At 47.2% G+C, this 18910-nt stretch overlaps 1 protein-coding gene across 1 annotated transcript in view; it reads right to left on the bottom strand.

Moving 5' to 3' along the window:
- Positions 1-13822: 13822 nt before the first annotated feature.
- The window catches only part of ATP9A (ATPase phospholipid transporting 9A (putative)), a 135108-nt gene continuing 130020 nt past the window's right edge, over positions 13823-18910 (bottom strand). The window contains 1 exon segment of the mRNA XM_036824925.1: positions 13823-18515. Coding sequence (XP_036680820.1) covers positions 18379-18515 — 137 coding nt within the window. The 3' untranslated portion in view covers positions 13823-18378.

Here is an 18910-nt window from a genome sequence, read left to right as displayed (position 1 = left end):
AGGGATGAGCACATGACCAAGTCAGGGCCAGTGTTTATACAAAAGGCCTTCAACCCGGCTTTGGACAGACTCACTCTTTCCTGTTGGAAATGAAGGTGGAAGGATGTGACCAATGTGGCAACAGAAGGGGCAAGCTGGAGTAGAGTCAGTGTGGTGAAAGCAGAGCCAAGAGTGTGAGAGAGAAACCAAATCCCAGCCCCATTGCTGGAACCCCTGAATCCAACTGAGCCTGAAGTCCACCCCTGGACTTTTCAATAATAAACTCCTTTTTTACTTAAATCAGTTTGTAAGGTTACACGGGGTATGGGTTAAATTTGAATTTCAGATAAACAACGAATAATAAATTGTTAGCATATGTATGCCCTATGCAATATTTCGGACAACTTTATGCTCAAAAAGTTATTTGTTGTTTATCTAAAATTTAAATTTAACTGGGTGTCCTATCTTTTATTTGGCAACCTTACCAGCTTGGGCCAGGTTTCAGATTACTTGTACCCAAGCGTGTCTTAACTGATGTCCAGCCCCACACCCTTCAACAAGGGCACCGAGGTGCCCACTGGCCCCAACTCCCTCCACAGACCAGCCCCAAGGCCCAACAGCAGGAATTTGCACTATGTGATTTCTCACAAGGACACCACCCCTGGAAGTAAAGACCCATTGCCAACCTCCAGGGCTCCCCAGGGCATTATTCTAGGAGGTAAGCAAAGTACAGTCCGCATTTTATAAATGAGTAGACTGAGACTCAAAGGTTTTGCGCTTCACATGGGGTCAGCCACGTTTCTTACCAAGCCTGGTAAGGAGCTAGGGAGGGAGCTGCTCCCCGAGGGTCTTTTGGAGGGAGCCTCGTGGCTGCTCTCTGGACAGAGGCAGGAGGCCTGGGGTGTCTCAGTCACTCTGGCTGGGATCACAGAAAACCCAGTGGCTTCCTTCCCTGAGGGGTTTCAAGGGCCTGGGCACAGGGTAAGAGAAGGGACATCATACTGACCCCAGACAGCCAGGGGAGTGGGGGACGCCGGCAGCTCCCGGGGGGGGGGCAACTGTTCCCTCCGACTTCCAGTCTCCTCGGCGTTTCCCAGGCCCCTCTCCTCCAGGGATCCTCACTTTCAACTTCGGTTTTGCTTTTTTTTTTTCTTTTCTTCTCTCTGTTGTTACCACTTTATAAATAAATAAATAAAGCAAACCAACAAAGCAAACATCTGGAAAGCTTTGTGGAAAATGGCATCTTGCTCCGACGACCCACCCTCCCTGGAGTCAGAATGCAAATGCCCGCAGGATTCACAAGTGGCCCCCAAATGCTCTCAGAGGTGAGACGCCGGCCCCTCTGTTCTCCTACCAAAGCCCCGTCTTCGCCTGGGGTCCTTCCAAAATCACCACCATCTCCAAGGAGGTGGTTCCCAACGCCCTGCCCTGAACAAGTGCCCCACAGGCTCATGGGCCTCCGTGCACTCTGCCCAGCACATCCCCAATCCCATCCCATCCATTTCCTCCCACTTGGGTGTCTCTTTTCCACTTGGGCAGTCACTGCTCCACCTTGGACTTACATCTCATTCCTGACCCATCACAAAAGCCTCTTCTCCCCTCGCGTCACGTCTTCTGCTTCGCTCCAACCAACCCCTCTCCCACCACCGCTGCCAAGGGTATCTTCCCAAAGAATAGTTTGGATAATAATATCACTCCCCTGCTCAACAACCCTCTATGGCTCCCCATTGCCTCCTGAAATAAATACCAGCTTCCTCACTATAGTGTTAAACCTTCCTGTGGTGGATGTCTGCTGTTTTGGTTTTCCATCATTCCTTTTCTCTTCTCTTGGCAACTTCACTCTGGGTTTTCTTGGGGGAAGAGGAAGGAGTCACACGTCCCCCCCCCTTTGAGTCCATGTGGTTTGGGGGCTGCCTTCAGTCCCACGTCCAGGAGGGGGTTGTGTGACCCAGGCTGGGCATGTGCCACGTTCCCCTGAACAAAGGAGTTGGTTCAGGGTTGGCCATGTGAGCCAGGTCAGGCCAACCACAGTCAACACCAGGTTTCTGGCTGGAACTGCTGAGAAAGAAGGGCTCTCTCTGTCTCTGTCTCTTTCTCTCTCTCTGTTGGTGTTGCCAGGCAGGCCAGAAACTGCTGAGGGCCATCTTACCAACACAAGGGGAGAGCAAACTCAGAAGAAAACAGAGCTGTGAGATCAAAAAAAAAGTGGTCTATAAAATATCTTAAAGTCCCTGGATACAGCTGTGCCTGAAGTCAATGCTACCCACTCACTACATCCCTCTTTTTTTTTTTTTAAGTTTGAACTAGTTTGACGTGAGTTTCTATCACTGGCAACTAAGCAATATTGTTTCAGCTTCCTTTCTAGCTGTACTCCCACTATTTCCCTATGTGTCTTTATACTTCTGAGAAAATGGCATCGTGAACAGTTAGTGGAATGTACTCCACCTTCCAGCCTCTGTGCCTTTAGTCCTGCTGTTTCCTTGACTTGAAATGCCCTCCTGACATCACTGTCTACCAAAACACTAATTCTTCTTTAAGGCATTTCTCAAGCAAGCTTGCAATCCATGAGAATGTCATAGCTGCCATTGCCTTGCTTTCTGTCCCTGTAGTGCTCTCAAAGAACTTATCACCCATCCTTGAATTCCAGTCATTTGTACACCTCCTATTCCTTCTCAGAGACAAGGACTTAGACGACAAGAAGACATCTTCATTCAGCTCTAAGCACAATGCATGGCACAGAACAGAAGCCCAGGAAAGCATCTTTGCCCTCAAGGCCACCTGGTGAAACATCCCAAGACTCATTCACCTGAAGTCTTGATTTTGTGGCAGATGGTCTGCCTGCCCCACATCTGCTATCACACCTTTTCACACCAGTACCCCCATTTTCCTCTGGGGAACCATTCCATCTCCATTCCTATTCTTGTGGCTTAGGTGGAGCTCAGCCCACCTCTCTCTGGCTCCAATAATGACATGTGGCCCAGAGCTGGCCAAGCAGGGCATCTCACACTTCCAGCTACAGTGATTGTCTCAGGGTTGGATGAGGGACCGACCAATGAGATTCAAACCTGCTGGAGCTAATGAGAAGGAGCCACTCTGTGGACTGGGATTGGAAAACTAGTGGGATGTGAGCCTAGGTTCCTGGGGCCACCAGTAGGAGAGGTTCTGCCTGGAAAGAAGCAAACATCAAACCAAATAAAGCCAGGCGATAGAGGCAGATGCCTGATATCAGTTTCATTCTAGATCCAGCCATGCCTGAAGCTGACCCTACTCTGTACTTTTTAGGTACATGAGTCAATAAATTCCCAATTAATCGGGCTTCTGTTGCTTGCAACCATGAGTCTCAGCTGATACAAGTTCCACATCCTTCTCTCCATCATCATGCCTAACCCAGAACACAAGTGGTCCATAAATATTTAGTCACTGATTAACTGAGGGCAGGACACACTCTCTGCCTTGTCACTATCCCCTCTCCCTCCACTCCACATCCCCTACTGTTAATCTAACTAAGATCTATCCATCTTTCACGTCTCAGTTTAACTATGACTCCTAGAAAGGCCTTTCCTAATACTCCCAGAAAAAAAAAATTATGCCTCCCCATAATTTGGAACAGGCAGGAACCAGGAGACTCAAGAGACTCCCTGAGTCTCTCCTGGGCCTCATAACAACCCAGGCTTTTCCTTCATAACACTTCTTACAGTTGGCGATTCCTAATTGTTGGCAAAAGTAGATTATCATTCTATGTTCATTTCCCCTCCAAACTGCAAACTCCGCCAGGTGAGACACTGTCTCTTTTACCACTGCATCCCCAGAGCCAACATGGAAACTAGCACAGAGTAGGTGCCCAGTAAATGGTCACTGAATTTATAAATGCATTGACACCACTCAGAAATCAATTAAAAGATTACGTGACCCATGTTTCTCAATTTGAATAAAGATGGTGGAACCACATACCCTATTTGCACCTGGTCCATTGAAGGAGGGCTCCAGGGAGAACCAGGCTGGGGAAGGCATGGAGGGAAATTGCCTCTTTGTGCAACTCCACAGGGGTTTTAGCGTCTTGAATTTGATCAGAAAGCCCAACACAATTTGTGGTTCATTACTAGGGACCCTAGCCACGCCCTGAAGCAAATGTCAAATTTCACACATTTAATGAACTCCATGCTTGAAATATGTGGCCTGTAAAATCTGATTTACACTGCTATTAAAATCCATGGTGCCTAAAAAGGAACGTGAAAAGTATATATTTGTGCTTAGAGAAGAGCCTTTTTTTAATTTCCCCGAGACGTTAATTCACTCCAAGGTGCATAAACGTTCCCTAAAGCTTTATTTCAATTGCAATATTTCTTTCAGCACCTCAAATTTAGTTACCAACTTTTGAGAAGAGTGGTTGTGTTAGGTCACACACGAGTGGAAAAGTGTCACCATGTAATTGCCAGCTCTCGGGAAGGTAAGCGGAGTTGACAGCTGAGGTGGGGACAGCCCCCAACTTGCACGGCCAAGTTTACTTGGCACCATCATTAAAACCTGCCTTACGTCAACATCGGTACAGCCATCGTGCCTGGCAAGGTGAAATTTTTTTTCATTTCAGCCCAAATCCTTATTTACTGGATGCTACCACCTGGTGTTTCTTTCTTCTCCAGGTTTGCCACCGGCTTTGGCACATTTCAGGTAAGTTTCATACCTGGGGCGGCTGAGCTACGTGGCAGGTCACAGATGGCCTCCCTCTGGGGGTGTTCCATGGAGCAATGAGGACACAACTTCTATGGCCACTTCCGGACTGAAAAGGACACCCTGACTCCTACCCCCCACCTTTCAAGCTCCACTGGTTCAAAGAAATCCGTCCAACAAAGAGAGAGAAAGCACTGTAGACCCTGCTGGGGTCAGCCAACTGCCACCCCCTCTCCCTGGTTTTTGGAAGAGCAGGGGTCAAATCTGATTGGCCGTCCTCCATTCCCCTCTCGCCAGTGATTGGTTTAGGGGTGGGCGTGTATCCCAGTACTGGCCAATGAGATGTAAGAAGGACTTCTAGGAGAAGTTTCAAAGCTGATCAAAACAGATGGCCGAGGAGAGTGTGTCCCGATTTTTCTAAAGTTCCACCAGAGATTCTGAGAGTCACCCTGGTGTGGAACTCAGTGCCTTCATTTCAGAGTAGGAACTGAAGCCTGGAGAGGGAACATCTTGATCAGGAAGTTCAGTGGCAAAGCCAAGATTATTACTGTAATAGACACAGTTATTCTTTGACCACCAAGCATCCATTTGCCTTTTCTTCTTGGGGAAACAAAAACAATCCCCTTGAAAAATTACCTCTTCCCCAGGGCAGACAATCTGGAGGAACTGTAAGTCAAAATACCCGGCTATGTGACCCAAGCTGGATTCATGAGATTCCCCCACCAGGACTTTGACTGTGTAGTGATACGCGGTGGGGTTGGGTGGGGTAGATTAAAAAAGCTGGAGGTGATAAAACAAGCTGCAGGAACCTGACCGGAGGTGGATTAGCTCCTGCCACCTGCATCCCCAGCATATCCTGGTTCCTGCCTGTTCCAAGCCCAAGTTCCAGTCTGAGTCACTCTGCATCCTGGCAATAAATTCTCCCTCCCCGATTCTTGGCTTAGCTTTGCCAGTGCTGATTTCGGTTGCGTGCAAACATGGAGCTGTGACTGACACAGAATGGCTTTATGTGTTCATGTACCGTGCCGGGCATTTCACATATATCAATACATTCATTTCTCCCAACAAGTATTATCAATTAGGGACTGGGCACACGTATACTCAGACACATACTCATTTCACAGATGAAAAACCTCAGGTTCAGGGTGCATTATTTGTCCAGCATTTCATAATTAATAAGTTAATAAGCCAGGTCTGGAATATAAGTGTATCTTGTGTTCCTTATCTGTCAAACGAGTTTAATGCCACTTAAACCACACGGTTACTGTGAGGACTCAACAAGACAATACAGGTGGAAAACACAGCATACACACTCCCATTTGGAAGCCATGTAGCTCTTAGAAGTCTTTCTTGAGAGGCATTTCCTGGGTCCAGTGGAGATTCTCTCAAGAATTAAGAGAGCTTTCTCATGGGTTGATCCAGCTACCAAAAGCCACAACCCTGGACTTGGAGAAAGAAATCAGTCATACTTGGGGCAAGCAGTGTGGTCTGGGGCATGAGCCACATCCTTGACATCTCTGGTGATGGGAATCCTAGCAGGTCCACTGTCTAAGCTGGCCTGGAAAGTTCAGAAAGCAGCAAGTTCTGGCATGGAGACAGGCCCAGGGGGGTAAATGGACGCCTTCCTGCTAGAAAACAATACTCACTTCCTGCCACTCATCAGCGCTGGCCGCCATTGCTCTTCTTTCTCTTCCTTGATACGCTGAACACTTCCTGCCACAGGGCATTTGCACGTGCTATTTCCTCTGCCTCAAACACTCTTTTCTCATATCTATGAATGCTGGGTCCCCTCACCTTTCAGATTTAAGCTCCAAATTCACCTATTCAAGGACACCCTCCCTGGCTACCAAGTCTAAAATGGCCACACACACTCTTCACCCCTCACCCCTATCCCACTCCAGTCTCCCTAATGGCATCCTGATTTAATTTCACCATAGTAATTATCACTGTGAAATGCAGTTACCTTATTTGTTTACTTCACTTATTCATTCCACAGTTATTGAACACTCACCATGTGCCACCTTTTTCTAGGTACCCAGAATAGCAAATAAGTCAAAGAGCATACATTCCACTGGACGATACTGAAAATAACACTCTAATAGCACTAAGTGCCTGAGGACAAATACAGCAGGGTAAGGGGCTAGAGAGTGACAGGGCTGTAACGTTAGTGGGGCAGTCAGGTAAGGCCTCTCTGAGAAGGGACATCTGAGCAAAGACCTACATGATGCCTGTTTGTTTCTCCATCTAAGACAGAAGGTACTTCAGAGAGCAGGGGCCATGGATGTCACATCCTCAGCGCCTAGAAGCTGCCTGGCTCCCAGTAGGTGCTCGTAGATGTTGAACGGTGCCTCCAGACAGCCCAGGGGCTCTCTTCCCCAGTGACAACATCCCTGCAATGACTCATGACTCGAGGCCTCTACCCCATCCCAGGGCTGACTCTGCTCATAATTAGAAGGTGGGAACAACCACAATGACAGCAGCTAGAAAATGTGGCAATTCCCTGGGAACTGCTATGTCAGGAACGGAGGTAAGGAGGGTCCTTGGGAATGATGAGAGTCAGATAAACAGAGCACTCGTCATCTTCACTGACATTTCTCAACCTCTCATGACATGCCATAAAGGAATGCAGCTTGCTGGACAGACTCAGCCTGTTGTTTTTACTGGGAGCCTTGAAGTTGAGGGTTAAAGCGGATTATAGCTCCAAAGAGGCAGCTGCCTCTAACACAACAGACCTGGGTTCCAATCCTCACCCCACCTCTTACCTAGGAGCTGTGTCACCTTGAGCCAGTCACTGAATCTCTTAAAACCTTACCGGTAGAAAAGATAACAACCGTCTTTCCCTCTTCAAAAACATTCTGTATGTGAAGCACTTTGCATAAAACCAGAGCTGCTGTTGAACCAAGACCCCCCCATACCAGACTAAGAAATGATCTGATGCAAACGAGAACCACAATGAGATACCACAATGCACCCACCAGAGTGGCTAGTATGAGAAATATTGACAACAAAGAGAATGAATTGACAAGCTACAGGTGGGGGAAAAACTTTTTGCAAATCACGTATTCAACAACATACTTCTATCCAGAACGTATAAAGAACTCTCAGAATTCAACAGTAAGGAAACAATCTAATTTAAATGGGGGGGGGGCAGGGAGAGGGGGTGAGACATGAATACCTCACCAAAGAAGACATGTGGGTGGCAACCAAGCACAAGAAAAGATGTTCAATGTCATCGACCATTAGGAACATACAATTAAAAATCATGAAGAGGGACCACTGCACCTCTGTTAGAATGGCTAAAACAAAAGGACTGACAATGCCAAGTGCTGCCGAGGATGTGGAGCAACTGGAACGCTCATGTGTTACTGCCGTGGAATGCAAAAACAGTGCAGCTGCTCTGGACACAGTTTGGTAGGGTTTGTCTTTTAACAGACTTATTAAGATATAAGTTATATACTATAAAATTCACCCATACGTGGTGTATAATTAAACGTGTTTTAGTGCATGTACAGTTGTGTAACTATCATCACAAGCTAATTTTAGAACTTTTTCATCATCCCCAAAAGAAACCCCCTACCCATCAGAAGTCACACCTATCCTCTGATCTTCCCCAGCCCTAGGCAACCACTAATCTACTTTCTGTCTCTATAGATTTGCCTCTTCTGGACTTTTCATATAATTATGCAATCATACAACATGTGGCCTATAGGGACTGGTTTATTTCACTCAGCATAATGTTTTCAAGGTCCATCCATGTTGTAGCATGTGTCAGTACTTCATTCCTTTTTATGGCTGGACAGCATTCCACAGTTATGGATAGACCACATTTTGTTTACCCGTTGATCAGTTGATGGACAATTGGATTGTTTGCACTTTTTGGTGATTGTGAATAGTGTTATGAATATCTGTGTTGCTATGTGGCCCTGCTTCATCCTCAGTCTCTCTCAACGATGCTTTTCTCATCTGCAAAATGAGGATAACACCTCATAATGACAGAATGAGGGGCAGGTGGGAAAGCACTTTGCAACCGTAAAATGCCGTGACACAGCAAGGCCCCCTTTTTCAAGTCAGGTTCCTGAATCTTCCAGAATCCACTCTTAAAACTCAATGACCGGGGCTTCCCTGGTGGTGCAGTGGTTAAGAATCCGCCTGCCAATGCAGGGGACACGGGTTCGAGCCCTGGTCCGGGAAGATCCCACATGCCGCGGAGCAACTAAGTCTGTGCGCCACAGCTACTGAGCCTGTGCTCTAGAGCTCGCGAGCCACAACTACTGAGCCCGCGTGCCACAACTACTGAAGTCCACACGCCTAGAGCCCATGCTCTGCAACAAGAGAACCCACCGCAATGAGAAGTCCACGCACCACAACGAAGAGTAGCCCCCACTCGCCGCAACTAGAGAAAGCTCACACACAGCAACAAAAACCCAACGCAGCCAAAAATAAAAAATAAAAAAAAAACTCAATGACCACAACACTGTAAATCAACTACATTTCAATAAAAGTTAAAAAAAAAAAAATTCAATGACTTAATGCCACCGAACCGTATACTTTAAAATGGTGAAAATGGTACACTTTGTGTATATTTTACCAGAATAAAAAAACAAACTCAAAGTCACCACGGTCCAGGTCCTGGGCTGGCTGAGGACAAAACCGGAAGTCAGTTCCTTCCAAGCCACCTCTCCACATCCCCTAAGAGCAAAGCCAATGAGGAAGCACCACCCACGTGGGCTACAGCCACCCCCTCCCCCTTCACTTCTCTCAAGCCTCTTGGTTTATTTTTTCAAACTCAAGCAGATTTTGCTTTCTGCTCTATTCATGAATTTGTTTTCATGTGAAAAAAATGTGTTAAATGATTTGCCAATTCAATGACTGACTGACTCTCATTCTCCATCCCAAATTGCGGAGTCAGTGGAGTTTGGGGGACGTCCTCTTTCTCCTTTGGCTACGTCTACCCCCAGCCCTGAAGGGGTGTAAGCCTCAGGTAGGGATGCCCAGGCCAGCCCAGCATAATGTGGGCAGGTTCGTGTCCCACGCGGGGAAGAGGAGCCACTCAGAGCAGGGCAATTTAAAGGGAAAGCACCTGCAAAGTCAAGGAAAGGTGAGCAGAGTGAAGGTGGGATATTGCCTCTGTGCCCAAACCTTTAACTCTTATAAGGACTCTATCCAGACGGGTGACCTTGGTGTTTGGAAAAAACACGCACGTGAACCCATCTCTATGAAGGACTTTGAGCGTCGGGGAGACGGCCTCCCTCCATCTGCAGCCCGCCCTCCCTCAGAGGTCTCAAGTGATGACAGCAGCTGTGCCATGAGCCTCGTTGCTGGCTCTCACAGGTGGTGTTCCTGGTCCTAAAAACAGGCAGGGAACTGAAGCTCAGAGACTCTAAGGAATCGGCCCCATATCACTCAGTAGGTGTGGGACTGGGTATTCAAACCAAGTCTGTCTCGATTCCAGCTGGGGCCATGGCATGGTGCCCTTTGCTGCCTCCCCTTACCCCCCGCCAAATTCCAGCCCGTCTCCTAAAATGTCATTGCATTCATTTCGACTCCCGCCCACCATTAGGCCCAGAAGAAAGGTAGTGCATTCTCTTGGTGTCTCCCTGAAGTATGAAGCCATTTTAGAGCAAAAGTCTCCACGTCTGGATCAGGCAGCCTGGCTAGCGGGACTTTTTCTGGCCTGATTTTCTCCAATTCTGATGGTGATGAGCTGCCTAGTAAAATTATGCTAAGTTTTGTGCAGAGCGAGTAGCATCTTACACGCATAATTACTGGCCACGTCTTTGAAGAATTCCTGTGCGATTTCCAGGGTAATCAACTCACCTCTTTCCTTGGGTCTGATTAGTAGTTTGGGCAAACTGGAGCCCCCGGCCCCGGCCCCACTCGAATCAGCAGGGCTCTGGATGTCGTTAGCTACTCCAATTGCCTTCTAAAAAATCTGTTTCACATAAAAGGACAAATGAGAATGAGTATTTGCCCATCTTTAAGACACTAACTACATTCTTTTCCACAGCCTGTTCTCGTTATTATTTCTCTCTTCAGGAGGAATTTGAACACAGCCTGGGTTCCCGCACGCAGTTCATGACTGCAAAGCGCTTCCTCTTCGAAATCCGACCCAAGTGGGCATATTCTGGAAATGTGGCATCTTCGAAGAACGTGACCCAGTTCATTCTTCTCTACTGGTTCTCCCTCCAGACTCACCTTCTAAGTCGGAGGTGGCCGGCTTTCCAGGGCTCGCCCAAGAACAATCACCTCTGCCCACTGCACCCCAGGCAGGGCTGAACAGAGACCCTTTGTAGTATTTGCTGGAAAAGCAAGAAGAAACTTCATCCAAGGACCGCCTTCTTCTCCTCTTTATATAATAGTTAGTGTCGTTTATGCCAATAAAGTCACACAGAAATACTGGGCATGGCAGTGGGTTGATTCCAATGGGAGGGGTCTCGCCTCAACCCCCTTGGAACACAGAGGTGGAAACAAAGACAGGAAGGGATGGGTCAGTGAGTAGCAGGGAGAGAGTAAACTGGGGCCCCTTGGACAGAGTTCAGGTTCTGACATAGTTCTTGGGCCAACTTTAATAATGCTCGCTTGGTTCTCATACAGCACTCAGTGAATGAATGCCATGGACCGCGGGCCCTACCTGCCTCCCCACCCCGCCCTCATCTCCTCCAACCTCCCTCTTGGTCTCAGCACTCCGGCGATGTGCCCGCCTTTCTGGTCCTCTGACACGCCCAGCCTTTCCAACCCCAGGGCCTTTGCATACCCTGCTGCCCAAACACCATTTCCCCCAGAGCTTCCCACAGTTCCCTTCCTCTCATCCTTCAGGCTTCTGCTCCAGTGGTCCATCCCAAAGGGCCCTTCTCTGACCCCCATCACTTCCACTATCCATACTTTAACCATATCATCACTCTTTTCTTCTCCCTCTCCCTGCTTTCTTCACAGGACATTAGAGTCTGTATCTGTATGTCCACTGTCTCTCCCACACACAAGAAGATAATCACTATGAGGGCAGGAACTGTCCCTCTTGCTCTCCACTGTTGCTTCCTGCCCGAAGAACAGTACCCAACACATAGTAGGTGCTCAGTAAATATTTAGTGAATGAATGAATGAATACATCAGCATACTCCACACAACTCCCATCCCTCTTTCTGGATTCTGCAATCTTCCTTGAAGAAAAAAAAAATATTCCTGGGCTTATCTGGACCCAATAAAAGAAAAAATGTTCTTCTCTTAAATCTCTTGAAAATGAACAGCAGAGGCTTAGGAACACGAAGTTCTCAGTGTAAGCAAACAGAACCTGCAGGCTGAGTTCTAAGAAATGAGACCTGGCTGGTCACCGAGCATAGGGTGTGGGGCTGGTGACTTCACATATGATTCAGTTACCCCCAAATTTTATGGGGAATCCATTTCAAAATCAAAACCTCAATATGGAAAGTGGAGGGTGGCTTTGCTTTGGCATTCTTACGAGAAGGCAGGACTTCTGAAAAGATGCTACGCTGTAGATAACATCCATAAAAGGGGGAGCAGGAGGGAAGGGGAGAAACCCCAGGATCGGGCATACTTCTCTGCTAAGGCTTCAGATGAAAACCGATCCGGGAGTGCGTGATCCTCCAAAAATCTGCCAGCCCCCAAAGTACTTAAGTTATCCCTCCAACCACAGCCACATGGAGAACGAAATTAAATCCCACGGAAAGATTTGACTTTTTTTTTTTTTAACATTATGCAATGTTTGGATGAAAAAAGGGGGGGGGGATATCAGAAGAAAAAAAAAAACAAACTCATCGTTTTCCCAGAGTTTAGCAAAGCTATTTCTAGCTTTTAACGATACATTTCACCATCACTTCACGGGTAGTTTTGAGAGGCGCAAAGGAGGGACTGTTCTGTTATGTAACCCATTTGAAGTAGGAAATTAGCAAGTCCTGAATGAATTCGGTTACTGTGCTCCGACTTGTGGAAAGTTTGGAGCGACTACAGTTCTATTTTGAGGTGAGCAAATCCATCATTTACAGATCAGCTCACAAATACTGCAGGGTTTCATGTCACCCTGAAAAGTTTCATAACAAAAACAGTTAAAGTACTTGAGGTGTTGGGACATTTCGTCTCTAAACCTTATGAGCCTGAAGAGTGAGGAGGGCAAGGATTCCCAGTTGCCAATTATTCAAAAATGCAAATATCTGAGATCAAATAAATATTCATCTCACCCCCGCCCCCATCTTTTTTTCTTTTTTCTCTTTTTCCCCAAGCTAAGTCCAGCAAAATAGTCTGGTCAACAACATAAAAAGAAATGTCTGTTTTTAACGGAGCCGTCGGCCATGAAATAAATTCTGAAGCTATGAAAGCAGCGTCTTGAAACATAACAGTTAGGTATGCTGGGCCCGCCGGGCTGGTGAAAACAGGAAACAGAAATGTCTTTTGATCTTCAAGTTCCCCCTAGTGGCTCGGATGGAGGAGTGTCTGCACATTCATGGAATTTCACAGCAGGTAAAAGCGGTCTGAAGACTTTACATCGATGGCATGCGGTTAAGGAAAAGTACTGCCCTCTGCTCTTGAGCGCATGCGTCCTCCACGTGCCCAGGGAGCCGCTGTTGACTGCGGCACAGCTAATGTACAATCCCCTCTCGACTCCATAAACTGAGAACGGCCCTTTCAGTGGAGAGCCAGGGAGAGGAAGCCAGTAGCCCGCACTGCAAAGAGCTGCTAATTAAAACATTTGGCCAGTTGGGTGTATAATCAGCTTCTTGAGACAGGAGTTTACGGCTGCTGGGCTCCTTTGGAAATGAAGACAGACTCTTAAAAATGGCAGAACTGACGCTTGCAGATTGTATGTGGGTTTCTCAACCTCAACACTTTTGACGTCGGTTTGAATGATCCTCTGCTGCGGGGCTACCCTGTGCAGTCTTCATTAGATGCCAGCAGAGCACCACCCCTCCAAGTTGTGAGAACCAAAAGTGACTTCAGACATTGCCCCATGCCCCCTGCAGGCCACAGTCACCTCTGGCTGAGAATCACTGGATTAGATGAATAAAATACCATGTCCTCTGTATCCTATACAATAGCTTAAAAAACCTCTTTTCCCTAAAACTTAAGTGACCGGGTTCCTAAATCTTCTATCACTTGATTAAAAAAAAAAATCTATACAAAGCAATCAAAGACTGGGTGTATAAATACAATGTGAATCATAAAATATGTTCGCTTTTTTTATATAGATCACTTTTTGAAATTCTAACATATCTGGAATAGACAACAGTACAGAATAATAAATAATGCATGGGTTTGGGGTTTTTTTTTTTGCTGATATTAAAATAATTCTTTACCTGGAGAAAAAGCTATTTACATTTTATGTACCATGAGATACATACAACATAGGAGCATTATAATAACAAGCTCTCAATTTGACACCAGAGTTTCATGTCCCTGCACAAATTAAAATGATCCCCAAAGGCATAAAGTACACAAGCTTTATTGGGCAACAGCAACGGGCCACGCTGGCAGACAATGAAAATAGAACCGCTCAGAATCTCACAGGATCACATGTATGTCATCACAGGATCAAGAATTTAAATCATCTGGGAGCTCCTGCTAAATTAAAGCTCTGTACTATCACTTCCCTCTAATCAAAAAACGCTGTCCTGGTGAGTATCTGCCATGAGGATTACAGATAATCTACTAATGAGGAAGTCAAGGAGTCCCAGAGGAATTCAGTCAGCCCCCATTGCAACAAAATAATAAATGAGCCACAATATTTGTTTTTTGCAAATACCACGCCCCCTCCCCTCCTGCCCCCCAGCAAACACACTATTCACTGACATCGCCCAGCGACACCAACAGACTGTGTCTCCAACCATACTGTGACGAAGAAGACAGATTCCCAGGAACGCCGCGCTGGTGTGAGAAGATGCTGAGCGTCTCCAAGTACTGCAATGCTGCTCACGTGCTTATCGGTTCCATCCAAGAGCATAATATATATATTTTTCCAAGACACAATGGACTTAATTAATGGAAATATTTCCTAAGACATACATATAAATGACCAAAAAAAAAAAAAAGCTTTATGTTAAAAGGAGGGAGAAATAAAGTCTGTTGTCTTTGCAAAGCTCCTTGTATATTTCTTAATGAAAAACAAAACCGTGACAGGATTTTAACGCAGTGAAAACCAAGTATGTCTTCAAAACACTTGAGGTGACATCATACACTCACACATACACACGTTTCAAACACACCAAAAAGATCCAAGATAAAAGTGGCTGATAGGTGTTGGCCTTAAGTAAGATAGAGCAGAAGATCACGTAGGTCCCATCTGCAATTCTGGCGCAGGTTTAAAATGCTGCCCCATAAAGGCGCAAGGGCATTCCCATTCCCACCCCGGGAAAAACAAAACAAAGTATAAAAGCAAAGGTCTAGAGAAAGAAAAATAGGCATGATCATGTCAATTTCCAATGAGCACAAAAGCCCAAAATACATTCAAAAGTACTGTCAGCATAACCTAAGTTTTCAGTGGAAAACATACAGAGGAAAGGGTAAGCAGACGTTGGTATTTAAGATCACTGCTACGAAAAAGGGTTTCACTTAAGGGAAGCGAGTCTGGGATCTGGCTATAATAAAGCTAAAAGTGGGAGGAATCCCGGCCCTGGGCCTCCCAGCTCCAGGCGGCTGTAAACAGATGGTTTGCTCCAATCTCAAGATGCTCCTTGGGGTGCCCTTCACCGCTTTAGGGCGAAGTCCTCTGCCCCAAGCAACCCAAGTTAGTGCAGCCAGTCTCACGGAGCACGATAAGCAACACACACATGCATGTGCACACTCTCAGATTAGCACTGAAACAGGCAGATACAAGAAAGCACTCAAGATGGAGACACTTGTCTGGTCACTTTCCTAGAGAAAGGGAGGGAAAAAGAGACACCCAACGGATTCCTCACTTTCCCACACGCACAACCGTCACCAAAAAATATAATAAAAGTCATCATCAAATAATAAAATTAAGTTACTCTGACAGAAATACCTAATGTTGTCAAAGGGCAGGGGGAGGTGTAATTTTTACTTTGAGGAAAGTATTTAAACAGCGCTGATTGTGTGCCAGGGGCCTCTGGCTGTCGGAGACTTGGGGCCGCTGAGTTCCAAGGCGAGGGGACCTCCAAGGTGTCAACGGTGTTTCCTAAGTTCCTTCCAGACTGGTGAACGGAATCCTTATGCTTTTTATGAACTCAGCAGTTTCCTGTAAAATGGCTTGGATTTTTTTGTCTGTGCCTTTGTCTTCTCTCCACAGCTAAGCTAACACGGGAAGTGCCTGTGTACGCAGATCCTCTGTTGGGATCATAGGCTGATGTGTGCACGTCAGGATCGTGTACTCTCAGCTGACTCGTGGCTCCCGCCATGTGGGTCTCTAGAGTTTGAGAAGCACACGTGTTTTCCTAGACACTCCGGACCCCGGAAGGCAGCGGGAGCAGGCTGCCCCCTGGCAGGGTGGCTCTCCAACACGGTCACGGTCCCCACTTGCATTTTAGTCCCTCTCACCCTTGGCCGCCTCCACCAGGGTACGGTCAAAAGGCAGAACGAGGGGGTCTGTTGATGGCACAAACGCACCTGCGACCTCCAGGCACAGCTGCTTCTGCTCCTCTGGGACGCTTTCTCCTTCCCAGATGCTGAGCAAGAGTTTAGGTGTTGACTTTCAAAGTCAACTCAAGCACCTCGATCAAAACTGGGAATTAAGGAAAAGACCAAAGAGACTATCTTCATTCCCTGTCACTGCTGGAAACATCTAAAAATTTCCATGAGACCTACCTGTAGGAGCCATCACCTGTCTGTGAACAAGGTCAAGTTCACGGTTTGAGAACTGGGCGTAGAAGTACCTTTAGACTTCCGGTTATACAGGCTGACTTCCAAGCAGACACACAGGTACAAAAACGCTGAGCACTACGTCCTCTCACTCCACCTCTGAAACCACATAGAATCACCCAGCAAAGACGTCAGACCTGCTCGCCCCTTCTCAAAGTTTTGGACAAAGATCCTCTTCCTGAATAACCATTCATTCAATACAACATTTACCTCCTGTAAATGTTTTCTGTGTGGCAGAAATGGCTGGGACAGAATGGGAAAAATCCTGCAAAACTGCAGAATCTTAAAACTAAAATAGAAGTGATGTCATAGCCAATTTCACAGTGCCTGCAACTTACTGTCAATTCTATAAAGTTTTAAAAGGGCAACAGAAATACACGAGCATATCGAGTGCTCCAAAGTCAAGGGCCTCGTGTCCCCAGCTCTCCAAGAGCAGGCTTACCCTAGGGTGGTAGCCATAACTTACATCTCTGAAGCACATGAAGAAGAACCAGGCTGAAGGGCTGGAGGGTATGTACTCATAAAGAATTAATCACAAATCTAAGATCTCGAGCACGATCAGCTCTTGCAGATCCACCAACCTAATCCCCTGGCACGCACATGTGGCTTCTGCCAGGAGAGACTTGAAAACCCAAGAAAGCTTTGCCGGGCCACATCCAGCGCTTGAAAATTCTCTTCTTCCCCTGAAACAAGAAGCCACAGCTTTATAGGAAACACACATGCGTGGGCCCCACCCTGGTGGGGAGAGGAATCTCTACTCCTGGCTGCCTTCCAGCAAGTTCCCCTTGAAATCTGTAGGCTGCGCAACCGAGCCCAGACCCCAGAGCTGTAGCCCGGGCCTCCTTCGACTGGGGCTCCTTGCTCGAAGCTGCCACTGATGAATGGCAGCATGCTAAGACGCCTCTGCCTTTATCATTGTGTCCTCAGTAATTCCTCCTAACAGGAAACAGATTTCTGTGGACGTAAAGAGCCCCAGTCCCTGACCTTTCCACTTTAGACTTAGAGGGTCTGAGCCACATGTGCTACGTTGCCTAAAGAATTAGCTGAGTCTCTTGTCACACTGTCGACACATTTAGGGGCCGTTCAGTGGCACGTTTCCTGCTAAAACAACTCTGCTGAAAATGTCTCAGAGTGTCCTCAGATAGCCACAGGCTTTGTAATTGTTACCAGATCGGAACAAAGCAAGATAACACCTTTGAAATTCTTTTACGAGGTGACAGGTGATGTTAACTCCAGGACCACAGATGCTGAACTGGAGGAAGGATAACATACGGATTTACGGTTCTCTCTCTCTTCTGCTCTCTTCTCATGTGGTTTTCTGTAATCCTAGGAATCCAGTGCCGTTTCGATAAGCAGGGCTGCCTTAGAGAGGATATTTAGCATTTCCAAATTGAGGTTACTGTCCGGTTAACTTCTTACCAAATGTCACCGTCTTTTCCCCCAAACCTATACTGAGAGCTTTATCTTTGTCTGAAACCAGTTTTTTAAGAGCAGAAAGACGTAAAAGTGCACACACATTGGGATTGTTTAAAACAACAACCAAAAAACCCTCTACAGTCTTCGACTAGACAGAAACTTTTATCACATGACAACAAAATTCAAGTCATAAGGAAGCCTGCACAGTGACCCATGAATAAATCTCTCGGCTGAGTCGCCGGTTTTCACACAGTCACAATCACTCGACTGTGAATCACCAGGGGCTCAGGCAGGCCCGCGTGGGGCCCTCTCAGGCGCCTCCCTCCTGTTTATGCGGTGTCGGGCTCCGTGGAAGCGCAGAGCCTCTTCATGTCAGAACTGCACGTGGGAGCCACCACTGCACAATCCACGGGTGGTGGTGGTTAATAGAAACGCAACTTGAACTCTGTCCGCCAGGAGAGTGCGGAGACCGGGGTCCTCTCCCGAGCGCCCGGCCTAGGACGTGAGCTTCGAGTAGCTGGGAGGGGAGAACCGCCTTCGCAGGTACTTGAGGACATAGAGGGGCAGACAGCTGACCAGAGTGATGACAGACACTTTCCACAAGAAGGACAATGTGGCAATGAAGTACACGTCTGCAAGCAAACAGAAGAGAGCAGTGAGCGGGCGGGAACGTGCCGCCCAGAGCCGGCGGGGCGGCAGGGCCATCAGAGGGGACGCCGGCCCCTCTCCCGCAGGGGGTGTGCTGACAGCACCCAGGCTGCCGGCCTGACGTCCCTTCCCTGTCTCTCTCCTCCTCTCTCTGACCTGCTTCTGGAGCTTCCGGACCTTCCGTGAAACGCTGTTTTCAACAACTCTGAGAAGAAAACCGTGGGCAAAAAAATCCCCCTTCCAAGTGTTTTCGATTTGGAATCTGACAGCTGGAGTTTTTCTTTCTAAACCCGGCAGAAAGTGACGCTCAAACACACAGTTCTTCCCAGCAACTTTTCCCCTTCGCCTCAGCAATGGTCACAGAAGCCAGAGCCGGGTC

Source organism: Balaenoptera musculus, chromosome 15 (assembly GCF_009873245.2).
Source record: "Balaenoptera musculus isolate JJ_BM4_2016_0621 chromosome 15, mBalMus1.pri.v3, whole genome shotgun sequence".
NCBI lineage: Eukaryota > Metazoa > Chordata > Mammalia > Artiodactyla > Balaenopteridae > Balaenoptera > Balaenoptera musculus.
Note: the sequence above shows the minus strand (reverse complement) of the source record. Positions and strands in the feature narration are given on the sequence as shown.